At 42.4% G+C, this 20,698-nt stretch overlaps 1 protein-coding gene across 3 annotated transcripts in view; it reads right to left on the bottom strand.

Moving 5' to 3' along the window:
• Positions 1-20,698, bottom strand: part of LOC126088407 (discoidin domain-containing receptor 2-like) — an 883,025-nt gene that overhangs the window by 122,198 nt on the left and 740,129 nt on the right. The window contains exons 9-10 of one of the 3 annotated variants that reach the window (XM_049906568.1): positions 18,371-18,786; positions 3,610-3,739 (exon numbers count right to left, since the gene is read on the bottom strand). In XM_049906568.1, coding sequence (XP_049762525.1) covers positions 3,610-3,739; positions 18,371-18,786 — 546 coding nt within the window. Of the gene's footprint in view, positions 1-3,609; positions 3,791-18,370; positions 18,787-20,698 lie in introns of all 3 variants that reach the window. The other 2 variants (XM_049906558.1, XM_049906550.1) reach the window with 2 other exon arrangements.

The raw sequence follows: 20,698 nt of genomic DNA on the forward strand, positions 1-20,698 counted from the left end.
TCACTGCAGATTAAATAATGATCAGTGTCATCAAAGAATCCCCTGAATACACGTGTGTCCCTCACAGCCTTCCTGAATCCCTGATCTGTTATTATATAGTCAATGACAGATCTGATTCCCCTGCCTTCCCAAGTATACCGGTGAATGTTCTTATGTTTAAAAAAGGAGTTTGTGATTACTAAGCCCATACTGGCACAGAAATCCAAGAGTTGTTTCCCATTCCTGTTGGCCTCCATATCCTCTCCAAATTTACCCATAACCTTTTCATACCCTTCTGTTCGATTTCCAATCCTGGTGTTAAAATCACCCATGAGCAGAACACTGTCCTTGTCCTTTACTCTAACAACTACATCACTGAGTGCCTCATAAAAACTATCCATCTTATCTTGATCTGTCCCTTCACAATGCGAATATACTGACACAATCGTAATTTTCTTGCTAGACACTGTCAAATCTATCCACATCAGTCGTTCGTTTACATACCTCATTGCAACTACGCTGGGTTCCATTTCTTTCCTGATGTAAAGCCCGACACCCCATTGTGCTATTCCTGCTTTGACTCCTGACAGGTAGACCTTGTATTCTCCCACTTCCTCTTCTTTCTCACCCCTTACCCGAATGTCACTAACAGCTAAAACGTCCAGCCCCATCTTACTTGCAGCCTCTGCCAGCTCTACCTTCTTCCCAGAGTAGCCCCCATTGATATTAATAGCTCCCCATCTCATTACCATTTGTTTGCCAAGTCGTATCTTAGGAGTCCCTGGTTTGTCAGTTAGAGGTGGGACTCCGTCACCTCCAAAGTTCCGAGGCATTTTGCTCTGATTGTTGCCAGCATCATATTTAAAGTACCAGGGAAGCAGGTTGCTAGCCTTACTTGCCCCGAGTGCCATTGGGTTTTACCCCTAATGGCTGAGGGACTAACCGGTGGATTTGGTAGTCTTTGCCGTATGAGCACAAAGGTGACCACGACTCAGAATATGTCCGAGATGCCCAGCCTTATTCCAAAGTAAATGGTATCCCGACTGTCGGGACCACTTACTTGGCCACTCATACGTTGCCCATGGTTCATGAACTAGGGCATGACTGCAGGAACCCACACCATGAACCACTCATTCAGCTGATAGGTTGAGAAAAATTTGCAGATTCCAAAATGTACTACTTTTTTACAACAATGCTAACAAGCAAATATCTGCTACTGATTTAACTGTGTTCTACACCCAGTTATAAATAAGGAATATTTCCTCTGACTGCACTGGAAATTGTAAATACCAGAGTGTATTTGGAACATAACGTGGGATTATCACAAGCATAAGCACAAATTCAGTAAAGATGTTGTTTATTAATTAATGATTTATCCAGACAGCATTTTGATGAACTTCAAAGAAGAGTTTATGGAGGCTGAATATTCAGAGGAAGGTGAAATCATGAACAGAGGAGGAAAAGAAGATGCAGTAAAATTACAAAAAAGTGGACATGCTGACTATGAAATGTTTAAAAACTATCTTCACGATAAAGTACTGTATGAGAATCATCATGTTAAAACATGGCTGTCTATTTCAGTCAACATTACTCTTGAACAGCAAAGATCAACAGGTGAAAAAGCAATTGTACAAGAACTCTGCACACATTTGGCCATATTATGTGAGCAAAGAAATTAGTGGGAGTAGGATGACTTCAAACTGGTACAAAATGTTTCTGTCCATTGCCACTCTGTGCAACTAAACAAACAGCACACCATAGCAATCTGAATGCAGTGTTGATTTCAATGTGTTGTCTGTCCTACGAGAAAGAGGCAGGGCTTCTTTCCCCTACACATTTCCCCACCCTGCACCAGCTTATGCTGGTGGCATGCCACAACAGAGGGCAAAGTTTTATTGTGCACATACACGGTCCAGTCACATTAATGCGACCACCTCCCGCATTCAACATTTATGTGCAATAACCACTTACCAATGGCAGGTGGCTGCTCCAGTAGTGAAGGGTATATAAAGCATGTCAGCAGCACACAGCAAAAAGTGGAGTCGTCCTAATGCAGAAATTGAGTGATTTATCTGACGTCCAAAAGGGCATGATAATTGGCTTTCGGGTAAAGGATGGAAGCATTTCTGAAATGGCTAAGTCTGTCAACTATTCACATGCCTCTATGGTTAAAATATACAGTGCAGGGCAAAATGCTGCTATCCATCCGGTGCTGAGGCAATTGTGGTGCACCGTGGCCTATAGTTGACAGAGGTGAATGATGACTGTGGAGAGGTGTACGGGCAAGTAGAAATGCAACTGTTGAGCAACTAATCACCCAGTTAAACCAAGGTGCCACCAACAGTGTCTCCTCAATGGCCATTTAGTGAAAGTTGCATATGGGCCTCCACAGCAGGTGCCTGGTTTACCCATTCATGCCGACTGCTGTTCTTTGTCGATGAATGCCACAATTTGCATGTTAATACTGCAACTGAAAGTCCACTGAGTGGCGACAGAAGTTCTTTCCAGATAAGTTACGTTTCATGCTCCACTGGAAAGATGGCTTTTGGCTGGTGTGAAACATCTGAAAACAAACAACTTGCTATCAAGAGGGAGTGTTACGGTCTGGGGAATATTTTTGAGCATTCCCTGGGTGGTGTCGCCATTCTGAAAGGCACAATGGATCAATACATGTTGCATATATCCTTGGGGACTGTGTACATCCCTACATGCAGTTTGTTTTTCCTCGGCACGATGGACTCTACCAACTGGACAATACAATGTGTTACACAGCTCACAGTGTACATGTGGAGTACAAAGAGTACCACAATGGGTTTACCGTACTCACCTAGCCACTAATCCCCCAGTTTAAAACTCAGTCGAGGATCTATGGGACAACCTCGATCATGCTGTTCGCTCCATGGATCCCCAACCAAGAAACCTAGCACAACTAGCAACAGCACTGGAGTCAGCATGGCTCCACATCCTTTCCAGTACCTTCCAGAATCTCACTGACACTCTTCCAGAAGGTCTCACAGGTCCACACTGCAAAAGGTGGCCATTTAAGCTATTGACACGTGGCCGTATTAATGTGACTGGACAGCGTAGCTTTATTTACTAAGGTTTTTTTATCTGACAATAAAAGCATTCGGAGATCAGTTTTAAAAGAAGAGACATGATTACTGTAACTAATTAATCTTTAGAAGCAATTATTCCTTCCAGAAGTGCATTAATTATCAGCATGAAAATGAAAATTTGCGCGTATTGTAACCTACAGCAAATTGTAACCTGTAGAATTCAGATGTGGGTGCGGCAGTCCTAAAGGGCAAATTTTTTTTTGTAACACTGCAGTAGCTCTAACAATGAAATACAGACAAGTAGGAAAGAAACAAAATTCACAGCTTTAACAACAAATTTTAATTTCTGGTTCAGAAATCGCAAGAAGACAAATTTTTACATTTTCGGCCATGGCATAATAGACTTTGGTTATACACTTTTAACGTTGCAAAAATGTTGCTCCACATATTTCACATCTTAGAAGAAAGAAGCAATGATTGTTACACATTGTCATTGGCAACAAGGGAGGCAATTGTATCGATAGTGGGGCAGAATGAGTCTGTTAGTTCACAGTAGTGTGCCGTAACGACTGACCTGAGTACCGGCGTAGTGCTGCGCCAGTAGAGTACAGGTTCTTGGCTGGCCGCTCCCCATGGAAGGCTGGCAGGCTGGCGTCTTCTGCCTTGCTGAGGAGCAGCGGTGGTTCCGGATCATCCAGCGAGACCTGCCCGTACACGCGCCCGTTAGCGCTCACGTTCACCCGCATCTGCAGTTCCTAACGGTGGAGGGGTAGGAGGGAGGGAAGGACAAGGTGCACAAACCAAAACAAAATCAGTGAGTGTTCTGGAGAGACTGGGTGGCAGGGGGAGAAACGGTAGAGAAACACTGCCACCCAAGTGCGTGCAACCAAAACATAAAGTGAAGCAATTAAATCGAGGCAGCTACACATGCAATCGGAAAAAAATAACTGTGAAGATCATACAGGCTAGGAACTAAAATAAGTTAAAATTTTTTGCATGCTAGGAATATGGAAGAATCATGCATATTAAGGAGAGCCCAATTAAATTAAAGTGTTCGAATCACTGTATACTAAAAACTATTCTCGTTATAATTGGTCATTTATTTCAATGACCGCCAAGGGCGCCCATAACCCACCTCCTCCCCCCTCCCCCCTCCCCCCCAAAACCCCGCAGCTCTCAGGGAAAGGAAAAGGTATAGTACAATCAGGTGATTTTTTTCCAAGAAAATTATTTAAAAGTCGGCATTACACAGGTTTTTAACAGGGTCGGAACTGGAAATTTTGTATGTTACTTACAAGTAGCCGTTCGTCTTCCTGTTGTTGTTGGGTGGGTTGGGATGGGTTGCGTTGTTTAGGGGAGGAGACCAGACAGCGAGGTCATAGGTCTTACCGGATTAGGGAAGGAAGGGGAAGGATGTCGGCCATGCCCTTTCAAAGGAACCATCCCGGCATTTGGCTGGAGCGATTTAGGGAAATCACGGAAAACCTAAATCAGGATGGCCGGACGCGGGGTTGAACCGTCGTCCTCCCGAATGCGAATCCAGTGTGCTAACCACTGCGTCGTCTTCCTGAATATTAAAAATAGTTAATACGGCTTGCTCTCCCCCCCCCCCTCCCCATCCTCCCTTACAGACTATCGTATGGGCGCCCTTGATCACACCTACAAGACGGTATAAATGGCCATGACGGTTTATGACATCAGAGGTCTGTGTTCAGATCTGAATTTGTTGATTACATTGCAAAATGTCACGTCCATCACATGGAATGGTTGCGTTGACATATCTCGAAAATAACATGTGTGCCTCTGTGTAACTATTCTTGCCACTACTTCTGTAGTAGCGTTGGTTGAGGTTGGCATTAACACTCAGAGTTTTAATTCATTTGTTATAGAATGTTTGTCATCGAAGAGGGAACGGAAAAAAGTGTACAAACATTGTTAATCAGTCATTTTGTAGATCAACTTTCACTCACTGAAGTACAGATCACTACAATAATAATGTGAAATACCTGCGCTGCGTTCTGCCCCTGACGGACCATTGCAGTGCCCACTGACTGTCGTGCCATGCAGGGTGTGATTTACGCGCAGGTCAGGTAGAACTGAGGCCAAGGTGCCGACAGGTAGAAGAGGAGGAACGATGCCGAGAGATCTCGACCGGTGCTTCTCTTTTCGGTATACTTCGCCACTATTATCCATTTCATAATGACTGACCTCTGGTTTTTTGTGCTCATATTCTGGTTACATCGCATGATGAACATCGATGTGTTTTACCTCACCGGAACTGTGAAAATGTCTACTGTTATTTTGGAGCATGAGTATTACATTTTAGCAGCAAAGGAGGTGACATAAGTGGTAATATTTAAGAAAAAAACGTTCTTTTTCAACCATTTATTGGCGGATTTCAACTTTGAGGAGCCACAGAAGCCAGACCATAATTAGGAGAAAAACTTCCTTTGTACACGTTAAAGATACAACCTTTTTCTATTTTCAGACGAATTTTTGCTGTTTTCTGACTAGTCGTTTCATCATCATGATGTCAAACCCAAGAAACTGCGATTGAGCTTACCGTTGTAGCTATTGCAACGGAGAAGAAACGGATGTAAAGTTTGAATTTTTGTTGGTCAAAATATATGTCAGCACTAACGAATACTCCCTGTATTTCTCAGTTACGAGCTTGTAAATCTGCAATCCATGTGAGGCTGGGTACACCGTAGTTGTCATACAAGTGCACTGTTGTAATGCACAATGTGTTTTCTTACTAGCATGAATGGCGACTTTGCACAAGCATTCCAACACAGCATTGCCGTTTTCGGCAGTTGTTGCGAGTAGAGGGCAATAAAATGAGAAATTGTGAATGAACACTGCATCAAGAGCGCCCTTATGACAGTTTTCTGGGTGGGGATGCGGGAGAGGGGGGAAAGGGGGGGGGGGCGACCAAACCTGGAGGTAAGAAGTACCTCGAGGTAGCCTGAATGAATTTTTCAGGAAACAATGATAAATGAGGTAAAACCTATTTTAATCTCTTTGCTGCTGTCTGTGGTCTCGATCCTGCTACTGAAGTCGTCTACTTCGATCAACGACTGCTATGTCAAGAAAGTGGGCTCTTCATGTATGTCTGTCTTGAAGTTCGTGCACACGATTTACTGATTTCCACCAGGCACTTTGGTGAACACTTTCCGAGTGAAGCCACACAACTGTAAAGTATCATTTATCCTAAAAGTCTCGCAGTGTTGTCCTTGGGTTAAAAATGGTTCAAATGGCTCTGAGCACTATGGGTCTTAACATCTGAGGTCATCAGTGCCCTAGAACTGAGAACTACTTAAACCTAACTAACCTAAGGACATCACACACATCCATGCCCGAGGCAGGATTCGAACATGCGACCGTAGCGGTCGCGCGGTCCAGACTGAAGTGCCTAGAACCGCTCGGCCACACCGGTCGGCTGTCCTTAGGTTAGTTAGGTTTACTTAGTTCTAAGTCTAGGGGACTGATGACGTCATATGTAAAGTCCCATAGTGCTTAGAGCCATTTGAACCTAAAAGTCTTGTTCAGCTTTGCGACCGTGCTCTTGACAAAGGCCCAAGTTAAATGGCATTAAATTCGCGGTGTGCTAAAGGCAACCACAGAAGTTTAATTCGCTATTCCACTGAGAGCAGTGCACTTGCCAAAAGGTGTTCCTCTGGTCTGAAGTGCGTTCGCACGTATTCCAGTAGGTCTGCTTTAGCAAATTCCTCATATGAAATGGCATTAGATAGAAGCTCTATGTTATTACTTTCCAACCATTTAATAACAAAATTCTTCCTCCATATCACTGAAGGATTTCATGATACTGGATTTATCATGGTGTAGCATGGAGCCTGATCTATAACAATTGCAGCTCTATTTGGCAGTTGTTTGAAAACGCTCCTAAACCATTTTTCATTGTGTTTGGCATTCGACTCAAAAGTGATAACTTGCACTTTCTTTTTACCAAGTATAAGACAAGCCAGCTCTTTGTACGAACCCATCTACGTTCTCGATGTGGTACATTATGTTCCTTTTTTTTTTTTTGGACCAAGAAGGTATTTGAATTCCTCCTTTGCAGCCATTCCGCGCATGAACATTTCCATATACACTTTCTGACGCATAAGGCACTCATTGTTTGTGCCATCCAAATGGTGGCAATGATTTGAACCACACTAACTCTCATCAGTGTAATAAATAATCCCTATGGAGTTTCTCAAGCATCTTATTTCCAGCAAGAAATGGTCTCTTCTCCCTGCTAATTGGTTATTCTCCATCAGCACTGATTTCTTGTTGAACCTTTTGTAGCTGAAGCCCAATTTCCGAAAAGCACGCCAAAGGGTTGTTTCATTCGTATCAGGAAATACCGAAACACTTGCATGATTGTCTTCTGGAGCTGCATGGTTAATTTTGAAGTCATGGTCTTGAAACACAGCTTCATTTACATAAACTTTTGTCACCTTTCATAAAATATTTCCATACTACACTTGATTAGTTTCATACCAACTGGAACGTCGACACAACAATAAGGCTTCGTTACGGATGGAGGTCCGTCTGGCTCGTAAGCGAGCATGGAGCAAACGAAGGACGTCATTGCCACCCTGTGTTGTAGGGACGTGAAAGGGGAAATGTTTACTTATTTCCGCCTAGTGCTGACAACCCAGTGGTTCGTGCGCTTCGTCCCGTTCAGCAGCTGTGATGTAAGTTTACGGCAGACGTTAAAAAGCATATCGTAGAGGTGTTCATGCACAAACACATTTGTTACGTCATTTATTTCTGAATTGATACACACAACATAAGACTTAGCCACGCTTCTTACGCACTATTGTTAGATCCTTGATGTTGGCAGCAATCATAAACAGAATACAGTCGACACAAAATGTTCCGACTCTTGCCGACGTTACACCGCAAGTCCTAGTGGACAGTCAAAGTTCTTTCCATAATCAAGCTATAGACGACAGGCCAACATTCAGCAGGCTTTAAAGCAAAAAAGGAATAACTGAAATAATTAATCGAAAGGATAATCAATTATTAAAATTAAAGGATGTGAAAGAAACATGTCTACATCCATAATCGATTACCAGCAAAATTTAATAGCCCATCCCTGTTGCCCATAAACACACACACGCACACACACACACACACACACACACACACACACACACACACACACACACATACACACAAAGAGAACTGCATGTAATTTGAATACATGGAATGCAAGCCAGCAGCACAGTAGCTAGCACAGCGTTTATACGACATTGCAGTACCTGTGTTGTTCCAAAGTAAGATGCAGTATTCCTTCGGACATACATGTATTTATCCCGGTCCGGTAAAAATTTTTGTTTTTGTCGTTCCATTACACAGCTAATAGTTGTCCATACACGCAACTGCGAATACCTTTCATGCATCTTAGTATTCGGTTCACTGAGGGTGATTGTTTCTGTCGCTGGTTGCAAATGAGGTATAGTTGTATTTCTCTTCGATTCGTGCACAAGTTGTCATTGCTTTGGTTATCATTGCGCATGTTAGCTATTATTCTTTTCTGGAAAGTGGTCTATTCAACACGAAGCGGCACGAAGAATCTGGGTGGTGCACAAAATAGGAAAGTAACTACTGAACAAAATAAGAACGTGCCTCTGAAGTTAAAATATTTGGCGAATATTTTTCGAAGCGTGAAAATGCAATTTGAACAATTTGTTCCTCTCGCAGCAATATTTTAAGTAACTACTGAACAAAATAAGAACGTGCCTCTGAAGTTAAAATATTTGGCGAATATTTTTCGAAGCGTGAAAATGCAATTTGAACAATTTGTTCCTCTCGCAGCAATATTAGAATTCAAGGTAAAATTTCATCACCATTTAATGAATGAGTTTACTGTGGTGAAATACGTGGCAGCAGTGGTGATAAAAGTTAGGAGAGGAAGAGACATAGTTAAAGATGAGAGCTTGTGAAGATAGCACAGATTTTCCAACTTTTGAAATGTGGACACTCGAGAACGACAAAGCTAAAAAAAATATAAATGTCGTGTGACTAGGGCCTCCCGTCGGGTAGACCGTTCGCCGGGTGCAAGTCTTTCGATTCGACGCCACTTTGGCGACTTGCGCGTCGATGGGAATGAATTGATGATGGTTAGGACAACACAATACCCAGTCCCTGAGCGGAGAAAATCTCTGACCCAGCTGAGAATCGAACCCGGGGCCTTGGGATTGACATGTTGTAGCGCTGACCACTTTTTTCTTTTTTTGATCTCGTTTTGTTCTGTATTGTTCGTTGAATTTGTTCGGGGCGGACGTCCGATGACACCCGTTTAGGTTCTTCGTTAATCCGTTCACTCAGTTTTTTATTACAGAGGGTAGCTAACCCTCTGACCAAACACGTTCTGGCTCCACTCAGCTACCAGGAGCGGACACGGCAAAACTAATGACAAGAAAAACCAAGTGTGATATGAAAGTCGGCAGTAAACGAAACCTCAGGAGGAGGGCTCGGGAAGGTTTCCGGCCTAGACTGCTACTATTCGTAAATCCGGCCCCAGCCTCAGTCTGATGCTATATTGTAGGTGTGATAACACAACACCCTCCGTGCCGTTATCGGCTTTCCAGATCTTGGAGCCGATACTTCTCACTCAAGAAGCTCCATGACAGAACTGAGCGTGCGCCTTTGTCTTGCCGTCCCCCGTTCTACCAAGAACCGACGGAAGATTCTGTTAATATTAAAAATTCACTTTCTCCCGGATGAAAATACACTTTTTCCGTGTTAAGTGACAGTGTACTCTTCCTGGGCACTGTAAAACTTATCAGTCCTATGGTTTTATACGCAGGAGTAGAATTTCCCGGCACTTTAGAAAACGAAACTCAGATGGGGGAAAACACGTTTTGAAAGACCTTTGATGTGCAGCAATATGTACGCTGCATATTTTCGTATTACGAAGGTATAAATTTGAATTCCTCCAAACACCGTATGTTACTTTCCGAAACATTGAAATCGATATTGCGATGCACTTTTGTAAGACAGTCGTAGCTCCTGTCACGTGATATCGCCAGCTGATGGCAGCTTAGGACATATGATGTAGTGAGCCATCAGCAAGATTACTCTTAAGTAGCGCGAACACACAAATAAGAAAAGTTAATGGTTTAAATTAATATACACAGCATTCACATATAATATTGGTCTCGAAGATTAATAAGCTGGAAGAGAAGCTAACCTTCCACATATAATGTTGATCTTTTTTGCGCGTGTTACACTTTAAGATACATCACACAAATGTGCTAGTAAAACGACGTAAATGTCTGATCTTTTGGACTCTAAATTCTTCTAAATGGTCGTCCTCAAAGAGTTGATTTTTAAATGAGAGTAAAACGCTTTGTGATTTAAGAAATTCATCGTACATTCTCGCACATGCTCATCTTGCGTAAAAGGAAATCTGCTTTGAATGTAACGCTTTTCAAACCACCATTCGCAATATTTTCCCGCGACCTGTTAGAAATAGGTTCGTTTCAGCAGTTGCAAGAGAACGCCAAATAACAGGCGTCACCGCGCTTGCGCAGCTACGATGACGCAGGAAGCCCATATGTTCGTACGTGTAAAAGATTAAAATACCTTACGTACGGCATCAAAGAAACAATACATCAGATGATACTTCAAGAGCGAGCGTCGGAATTTCGTGAACCATACTAAAACGCATAATTCGGCTTAAAATGCACATTCGTATGTAAATTTTCTTGGAGTACCAGTACTGTTTTATGTCATGTTTGGTTCTTTATTATCACATAATGCCATACGTGCACTTGAAATGCAGCGAAGAGTTGAAACTAGCCAGTAGTGTGAAATTAAACACTTCGTTTCAAATAAATTGACTGCCTCAGCAGAAAGATTAACTTTAAGCCAAATCTCTTTACCAAACCGGCAAAAATAACTTCATTGTTCAGTCAGAAAGGTGGAAATAAAATCTAATAACGTATTTTAGCCTTCCGTAATTATGCGAACGTATTTTAATTCATTTGATAGCTCCTGGCCACAAAAATTCGTTTTGTTATCATTTAACGTGAGAGCAATAAACGAAGAGGAAACGACAAAATCACTGAACGTAAACACAGGTCACGTGGACGCTCCCCACCTCCCCACAACAACTAAGACTGCTCTGTGTATCAGCCCCAGATTTACTATATTTCCGAAGGGAGGCAACATTAAGCAGTGGCGCCCAGCCACACTTCTGTAACAAGAAGCGGGAAAAGGTACTACTCATACGAATTCAACTGCGCATGCTCAAGAGCCACCGCGCAACAGCTCAAACGAATCTAATTTAAACAGTTGTCACGTCACGCTCATCGGAGGCAATTTGTTGTTATAAAGCATTCCATAGTCTTCCTAAAGCCTTTGACACACTTTGCTGTTGGCAGACGCTTGTATGAGCACTGTTTTGTTGCTGTATACGGTGCATTTCCTTTGCAGCTTATGTTTTATTTTCGTTTTCTTTTTTCTCTCGTTCATGCTTTGTTTCTGCAGTGTTATTCTGCAGTAGAGTGATACAGTAATATCCTTTGTTAGAGTATTGGTTCTTACCAGTCAAAATCACAAAAATTGAACTGAAAGCTAAAACAATGAAAAATTCCCGGAATTCTAAACAATTTCCGGGTTTTTCCCGGTTTTCTCCCGGATGAAAAAATTCCCGGGTTTTTCCCGCATCTCCCGGTTGTCCCGGGTCGTGTACACCCTGTATCTATTACTTAACGGTGGCAATTCTATCTCTTTAGTGCAAGAGGGCACATGGATAATGCCTCATTACAAGACAAATGATCGTTTACTTGAAACCAGTCAGGCTATAAAGACGTCAATGAGTCAGTTGGTGGCAGTTCATTTACATAAGTGATTCAGTGAAGTTCCAAAACATGGGAAATACTGTCAAATATATGACAGCAAATAAACTATCTTTTTTGTAAGTAGCACATACAAACAACACGCGCATAAAAACAGTCATTGAGTCAGACCTGAGTTTCTCCTGGTGTATACAACTTTCAAATAACTTCCGGCAATTCAGCCAGGTAACACTTATAGCGACCGCCGATATTTCGGCGGGAGAACACCCCGCCATTTTCAAGGCATAGTGCCTTGAAATTGGCGGGGTGTTCTCCCGCCGAAATATTGGCGGTCGCTGAAAGTGTTACCTAGCTGAATTCCCGGAAATTATTTGAAAGCATTCAGTCATCTTACATGTAGACTTGTGTGAAGTTGTAACAACAAGGTGGTTTACAATCTGGCTGCAAAAAAGAAAGCACAAACATGGCCGCATATGAAAGGTAGTTGCCTACAACCACTAATGTAGCGAAAAATTTCACTAGGATTTTCTTTGAACAATGGCCTCAATATAAAACTTATTTGCTCATCGCAGCCACAGCCTCTCCGCCACTGTTCAATGTGCATGATAAATTACCCAGTTATAAAAAAAGATCAAATATGCCTTTGCGTGATCTCTTTCAAAACCGATACGCAAAGTCAATCAAAGCAAGCTATCGAATTAAAATATTCGATTAATAGCAAACGATGAAAATATGGCAGCAAATAAATGGCATCTGCATACATCAGTCCGAAAAACGATCGGTGTCTATTGATACGTGTCGGTATATGCGTCGAAAGTAGAGAAAATACGGACACTAAAAATTGCCTAATATGAATAATTATATGCACTAACGATGACTATTACGTACACCAAACAAATGCTACACTGAATGAAGATTTAAAATACAGTACATCAATAATGTTCGTGAATATCTGTCATAATAATTGACATGGTCGGCGGAAAAAAATGTTAAACCGTGTGTGTAATGTTGAGATACTGCTTGTCCTATGTTTTGTTTAAATTCAAAAGCAAGAAAGCGAGAACATAAATACCGTCTACATCTTATCAGCATACAGTTCATTCGAAAAAATAACAGATTACAAGATCAAATTAATACTTACTAAGCTGTGCATTAGGACTTCTGCCGATCCCTTTCAATTAGACTGTCAATACCTTCAGTTCTCTGGTCAAGGCATTCTAGTCAACAATTCTGTATTTATTGCATTATCATAGGAGAGTGACCATAACCCAATGCTACAACTGGTATTATTATTGGAAAAAATTGTGCAATTCACTGCAGAGGGCCTGGTATTTGTAAACTAAAATATGTGTTTAATAGTTGTGTAGTTTCTTCTGATTTTACCCTTGATTTTATAACGTTTTATTCCGATAGATGTGTAATACAGAAATATTGTGTGCTTTGGTACCAAATTAGCACACATTTCGAAGTTCGGTGGTTCTGAGTCCTAGTAGACTGTATGGCTATGATTTGACATCAGAGACAAGGCAGTTGAATCATTTAATTTATGAACTCATTGCAAAAGATTTCAATTTATAGGCCCTTTTCAGATTTTGGGCTTTCTTTGACTTGCCTTTATGGCGGTAAGCAAGATTCTCTATTGTTATTTGATGTTTACTTGTATTCATGTACTGCATACCACTTCAATATTTTGTGATTGGTCATAATTGATTTTTCGTATCTGTATATTTAGTCATCCTTTGGCTTTGTTACGGCAGCTTGTCTTTTTTTTGATGATCTTCTGTGGGGTCTAGTAATTACTTGGTGAAATTTCTTTTCTTTATATGCAAGAAATGGTTTGTAGAAATTAAAAAAAATCAACATTGAATAGATTTATACAAATGCAGAATGCCATGTTTTCAGGTACTCGCAAATATTGTTTGTTTTTAGGAAAGAAGAACATACTGGTATGTCTTGTTTTCTTTTGTCTTCATATGAAGAGTGCAATCGAAGTAGCATCTTCGTTTGTCGTTGATTAACAGTCTTCAGTTCGGAGATGTAACATTCATAACATCTGATTCAATGGTCATATACAGAAATGAAGATAATTATTGTTTAACGTCCGTCATATGACGGGGTACAAGCTAAACTGAAATCGGCAGTGGGGTCTTCAAAGGGAAACATGGCAGCATTCGCCCAATATATATTTTAGGAAAATCACCCAAAAACTAATCTTTATGTCCACGCAGGAATTTGAAACAAGCTCATCCAAAATGTGAGTCAGTGGCTTAACGATTGTGCCAACCCGCTCAGTGGGATTAAGAGGCGAACCGCTATATTGGCAGTAGAACAAAATAGTTCATATAATCGGCGATAATGTTGTTCGAGAACCATCTCGGCGTTTGTCCTAAGGGATACAGAGAAATAAGGGGAAACCTCTTCCAGAGAGAGGAGTGCTTTGTAATGTACCACTAAAAGTTCGACACATTGATTGTACAGTACTTTATTTGCTGACAAGAGGGCAGCCCTACAGTTGCCTATGGGCTTGACCTCTGTCTTAGTTGATAATGGGTCGAGTATAACAAGGGTTAAAAAAATTTGTGATTTGACTGAACTATTTTCTAAAATATTAAGGCATAGATTTTAATTGGCAGAGAAGTGGTTGCCAATCGAGTATAAATTTAAATGTTAGGAAGTCTTTTTCTGAAGGTATTTCTCTATAGAGTAGCCTTTTACGGAAGTTAAATGTGGAACATAAACTGTTAAGACGAATACAGAAGCTACTGGAGTATGCTACAAGAAAATTCTGAAAATTAGATTGTCAGTTCGGATAACTAATGAAGAGGTACTGAAATGTACTCGGAAGAAATGAAATTTATGGGTCAAACTGAAATCGGCAATGGGGTCTTCAAATGGAAACATCCCAGCATTCGCCCAAAACATTTTAGGAAAACCACCCAAAAACTATTAATCGAGGGAAATGTAGGGGACAAGATTTGTTGAGGTAGAGTAATGCTTGTCTACAGCACACGGGTTCAAATGGACATAAGTCGCAATAATTATGCAGACATGAAGAGGGTTGCATAGGATAGGCTAGCATCGAGAGATCCATCAAATCAATCTTCGAACTAACGAACACATCATCATCTTGTTATGAACACTGTAGGCAACGACAATTACAATAACAAAAACAGCATCCTTTACATGCCCCGACTACAATTAGAGCAAGGCTTGTCTACAGCAGACAGGTTCAAATGGACGTAAGTTGCAATAATTATGCAGACATGAAGAGGGTTGCATAGGAGAGGCTAGCATCGAGAGATGCATCAAATCAATCTTCGAACTAACGAACACATCATCATCATGTTATGAACACTCTAGGCAACGACAGTTACAATAACAAAAACAGCATCCTTTAGATGCCCCGACTACAATTAGAGTTCTCCTCTTCCCGAGCTGGAGTCCACTGTATTAATTACTGCGCTCCCCCACCCTGCTTCAGCATGACAGCTTAAGGAAGACAGAGTGTTAAATTGTATTAACGCTCTGTTTCCTTTTGCTTTTGTATCACTTCGACAGTGACGTTGTCGTTGATGTAGCGTTTACTGAATTGTTAAGATACGGCCGTGAGTTCAAAACACGCCTATATTCCTAGAAAAAGAAGACGCAGAACATCACAATCTGGCTATTGTAATTGCTGTGGCAAGATTTGTCTTGTAAGCTCCGTCAACACATCTGATGCCGTGGCTGGTCCAGCGTGGGTCCTTCCGTTGACGCCTGCTGACAGCGGCATGGTCACTGAATTATACAGGCAGGCTGTATGGTCGATTGACGGTGAATCCGAAAATCAGCAACGGCTAACCTACTTTCACAGGTGAGCGAGCCAATCTGTTAACACGGTAGCCATGGAAACCGCGCTCAGCAATCCCCGCCAAAGAGAACTGAACTGAGTATATCTATCATTAAGTGAGATACGTTAATTTATCAATGATACTGTTGGTTGAGCTCCATGGGTGTGGATTAAATTATATGAAGAAATATAGCAACAAGACATTTTGTATAGCTTTTTTGATCCCGAGATGGATTTCGGATTGTATTATTTCTTAGTCAGAGGGCGAATGCTGTGCTGCATCAGTGAAGCTAAGCATATGTGTAGTATTCATATCAAAGCAAGAGGAGGAGCAACAACTTACAGAATAATAGGAAGCTGCAGACTTCGAGATGTAGTCGACAGAAACGTTTTATTGGTTGGTTGGTTGATTCTTTGGGGGAAGGGGACCAAACAGCGACGTCATCGGTCCCATGGGATTAGGAAAGGACGGGGAAGGAAGTCCGTCAAGCCCTTTCAAAGGAAGCATCGAGGCATTTGCCTGACGCGATTTAGGGAAATCACGGAAAACACAGATGAGGATGGCCGGACGCGGGTCTGCACCGTCGTCCTCCCGAATGCGATCCTGTGTGCTAACCACTGCGCCACCTCACTCGGTACGTTTTATTGATGAACATATAAATATATTAAGATAATTGAAGATGGGTGAAAACGCGAAATGCACCTTGCATAAAAAACTGCATAAAAAGTGTCTGGTTGCAGTATTGCTTTAAATAACTGACAAACTATTGTTTAATGAATAAAATTAACAAACTGCCTTATAGCTGTGATAGTTTTTTTTTAAATTTTTTCATATTGTCATATGCAGGGGAGAAAGGGGCGGATTGGGCTACCAGGGCAGAACGGTCTCGGTGGTCTTAATTTTTTCTAGGTGCGCTCAGATTGACAAATGTGTACCACCAACGTCTCTTACGGTTTAGTAAGGTTGCAAGGCGCACTGGTTTCATAGTCTGTCTACAGAAGTGAGCGAATTCGCTATTATAATTTACCGTACTGTTACAAATGAGGTAAGTTTGTCATAGTTCTTTTCTTCACGATGAACGTTTATTCACTAAACCAGCATGTTCTTAGCCATCTTTGTGTACAATGCAGTTGGGAAAAAATTCTTTACGATGCTTATTAAATATTTTTTCAATAAATGTGCGTTCGGGGAGAAATAATCTCCTGGCATAGTCCGTTTCAACCTGGTCGCCTTTTATTCTTCATCTGACGTTTCTACGGCATGTTCTATCTTTCTCGTTTGCAGATGGTACGTCATTATGTACGGAAAACAGAGTGACAAAACTGGTTCACCGGAAACATTTGGAAAAATTTGGAAATTTGTGATAAGTTCATATGGGACCAAACTGCTAAGGTCATCGGTCCCTACGCTTACATACTACTTAAACTAACTTACGCTAACAAAAATACACACACCCATGCCCGAGGGAGGACTCGAACCTCCGACGGGGGTAGCCGCGCGAACCGTGGCAAGGGCCCCAGACCACCCGGCTACGCCGCGCGGCCAGGAAACATTGAACAAGCTGTTGAATCGGTAATCAGAAAAACGATGACCCACGAAAAATCGTCGAAACGAAGAGTTACATCAGGGCAAACAAGAGAGGCAAAACCGCTGTTGTCACATCTCCCTACTAGAATCGGTCAAAAGATCTCTCTGCACGCTGCAGAAGCTAAACGGAATAGAGCTCGAGAAGGGAAGAAGAAAGAGAAAGGAAAATGAAAAGGTCTTAAGTCAAAGAAGAGTAAGACAAAAGAAAAAGGAAGTGAGTTTATAGAAAATTAAACATCGAAGACGACAAAGATGCGGCATTTATGTGATGCTGGTAATTATATTCCACTTCAGCTGAGGGTTGTATTGCATGTCAGAAGTGGCCTCATAAATCGTGTGCTGGTGTAGATAGTGAGGACGATGAAGCCCAACTTATTTGTAAGACTGAAAGATTTGTTAAAAGAAAAAGAAGAAAAAAGAGAGAGAGAGAGCAATGTCCTTTCCCCCAGTCTGCAAATCCGAACGGACTTAACGACACTTTCTTAGTTTATTGATATAACAAACAAAATAAATTATTTTACGTTACTTCATTTGCGAATTGTAGTACAAAAAGTGTGGATAAACGGTTCCTAATTTTTCTAAAAAAATTTCGTCACTGAGTCCTCATAAAATTTGGTTCAAACGTTAGGCCAGCCGTTCCGCCCCGGCCTCCCCTAACAGAACGAGAAAAAGATAAATGCCACGAGTAATTCATCACTAGTTTTTTAACGCATTGATCGGTTTCGGCAAATGAGGTATCTACGTATGCCTGAACACGATTTTCAATACACTTTTTGCTAATAATGCGTCTGTTAGCCGTCTAGTGTTGGCCCTCCAAGATCTTTCCTGTTTCTCCTGTGTTACGTAATCCGACTTCAGATATTAAATACCAGCCCCTCGCTATATCAACGCCGGTCCGTATTTATTTAGGAACACGCATGTAAAAGACAGGCCGTATCAAACAAGTCAGAAGAGTGATGATACAAAAAAAGAAAGAAAAAATATAAAAGGCAGTCGCGCTGCGTGTCTCCCGATTGTTGACGAAGTAAGTGTAAATGCGATTATGTGTACAGTCTTACGTCATATCTTTCAAGCCGACAGCCCTCGGGAGCGATGTGCTCACCTTGAGCGCTACGGTCTTGTCGCCGTGGACGAAAGGTGCGGTGGCGGCGGAGGCGGCGGCGCCGTTGAAGGGCAGCGCGGAGGCGGCGGGCTGGGCGCCGTGGGCAGCGGCGGCTGCTGCCTTGATACGGCGCTGCCTCAGCACGATCAGCAGGATGGCCGCCGTCAGCAGCACGATCACCGCCGACAGCGCGCCGATCACCGGCCCGATGTAGGCCGGCGCGGGGGCGGGCGCCGCAGCCGCCGAGTCCGCCGCCTCCTGGCGCGGGGGCAGCTGGTCCGCATCGCCGGAGGCGGCCCCAGCAGGAGACGGAGCGACGGGCGCCGTCGGAGGCACTTGCGGCTGTTGCACTTCGTCACGCTGTGGCGAGTCCTCCATGAGCACTTCCGCCGCCGAGAAGTTGCCTGGCACCACCACTGAAACAACAGTACGCACAGATTATTAGTGGATACTTTCATTCAGGTCTTAATCTCTGGAATGTTAACTACTGGAAGACTATCTTGTCATTCTTCTGTAGCTTATCATATAAAGTATCTGTTCTCACCTGCATGGAACAGCTGTTGTAGAGATACACATTAGAAAAACGGTTACTGCTTCTACTGAACCACACCCCCAATTTCGTATTCCGAAACCAATGATGATAATACAACGAATTGGATTCGCATTTTTCGAATCCAGATTGACGCCAGTGATTGTGACACATGAAAATTTTTGTGCCAGACAGGGACTCGAATGCGGATTTCTTGCTTAGCACGAGCGATCATCTTAACTACTTCGGCTCTCAGGGAATGCCTCCAGGAGCGAAACAGACTTCGTACATCATGAAGTCCAGAAAAAATTGCAGTATCTCCATCGTCTCTAGTGCCGCGAGATCAATTCCGTATAACCTCACGAGCACTTCCAGAAACGAATTCTCTGAAAATTATTTCGAGCAATTAGTTCATGAGCCCACTCTAACAGTAAACTGTTGGGAAAACACATTTGACGCCTTAGCGACAAATAATCCTGTGGTAATCACGAACATCAAAACATATACAGCGATTAGTGAACACAGGATTGTCACAGCGAGACTGAATACCCGAACTAATCACATCAAATACATCAAAATACATCAAAAATATAAGAAAAATATAGTTATTCAAAAAAGCAGATAAAAATTCGCTTGACGCTTCCTGAGAGACCATCTCCAATCCTTCCAAATTAATAGTGTAAGTGTAGACCAGATGTGGTTTGAATTCAAAGAAATACTATCGACAGCAGTTGAGAGTCTTGTACCAAATAAATTAACAAACGACGGATCTGATCCCCCGCAGTGCACAAACCGGTCAGAACACTGTTGCACAAACAACCAGATGTGGCTTGAATTCAAAAAAATACTATCGACAGCAAGTGAGAGATTTACACTAAAGCCAAAGAAACTGGTAGACCTGCCTAATATCGTGTAGGACCCCAGCGAGAAGTGCCGCAGCACGATGTGGCATGGACTCGACAATGTCTGAGGCGGTGCTGCAGAGCTGTCCATAAATCCATAAGAGTATGAGGGGGTGGAGATATCTTCTAAGCAGCACGTTGCAAGGCATCCCAGATATGCTCAATAAGGTTCATGTCTCGGGAATTCGGTGGCGAGCGGAAGTGTTTAAACTCAGAAGAGTGTTCCTGGAGCCATTCTGTAGCAATTCTGGACGTGTAGAGTGTCGCATTCTCCCGCTGGAATTGTCCAAGTCCATCGGAATGCACAATGGACATGAATAGATGCACGTGATCAGCCAAGATGCTTATGTACGTGTCGCCTGTAAGAGACGTATCTAGACTATCAGGGGTCCCATATAACTCCAGCTGCACACGCCTCTTACCATTACAGAGCCTCCATCAGCTTGAACAGTCCTCTGCTGATATGCAGGGTCCATATATTCATGAAGTTGTCTCCATACCCGTGCACAACCATCCGCTCGACACAATTTGAAACGAGACTCGTCCGACAAGGCAACAAGTTTCCAGTCATCAACAGTCCGTTGTCGGTGTTGACGGGCCCAGGCGAGGCGTAAAGCTTTGTGTCCTGCAGTTATCAACAGTGCACAGTACACGAGTGAACCTTCAGCTCTGAAAGCCCATGTCGATGATGTTTCGTTGAATGTTTAGCACGCTGACACTTGTTGATGACCCAGCATTTGAATCTGCAGCAATTTGCGGAAGATTTGCACTTCTGTTCAATCGTCGTTGGTACCGTTCTTGCAGGATCTTTTTCCAGCCGCAGCGATGTCGGAAATTTAATGTTTTACCGGACTCCTGACATTCACGGTACACTCGTGAAAAGGTCGTACGGGAAAA

The sequence above is a fragment of the Schistocerca cancellata genome, chromosome 1 (genome assembly GCF_023864275.1).
Source record: "Schistocerca cancellata isolate TAMUIC-IGC-003103 chromosome 1, iqSchCanc2.1, whole genome shotgun sequence".
Taxonomy (NCBI): Eukaryota; Metazoa; Arthropoda; class Insecta; order Orthoptera; family Acrididae; genus Schistocerca; species Schistocerca cancellata.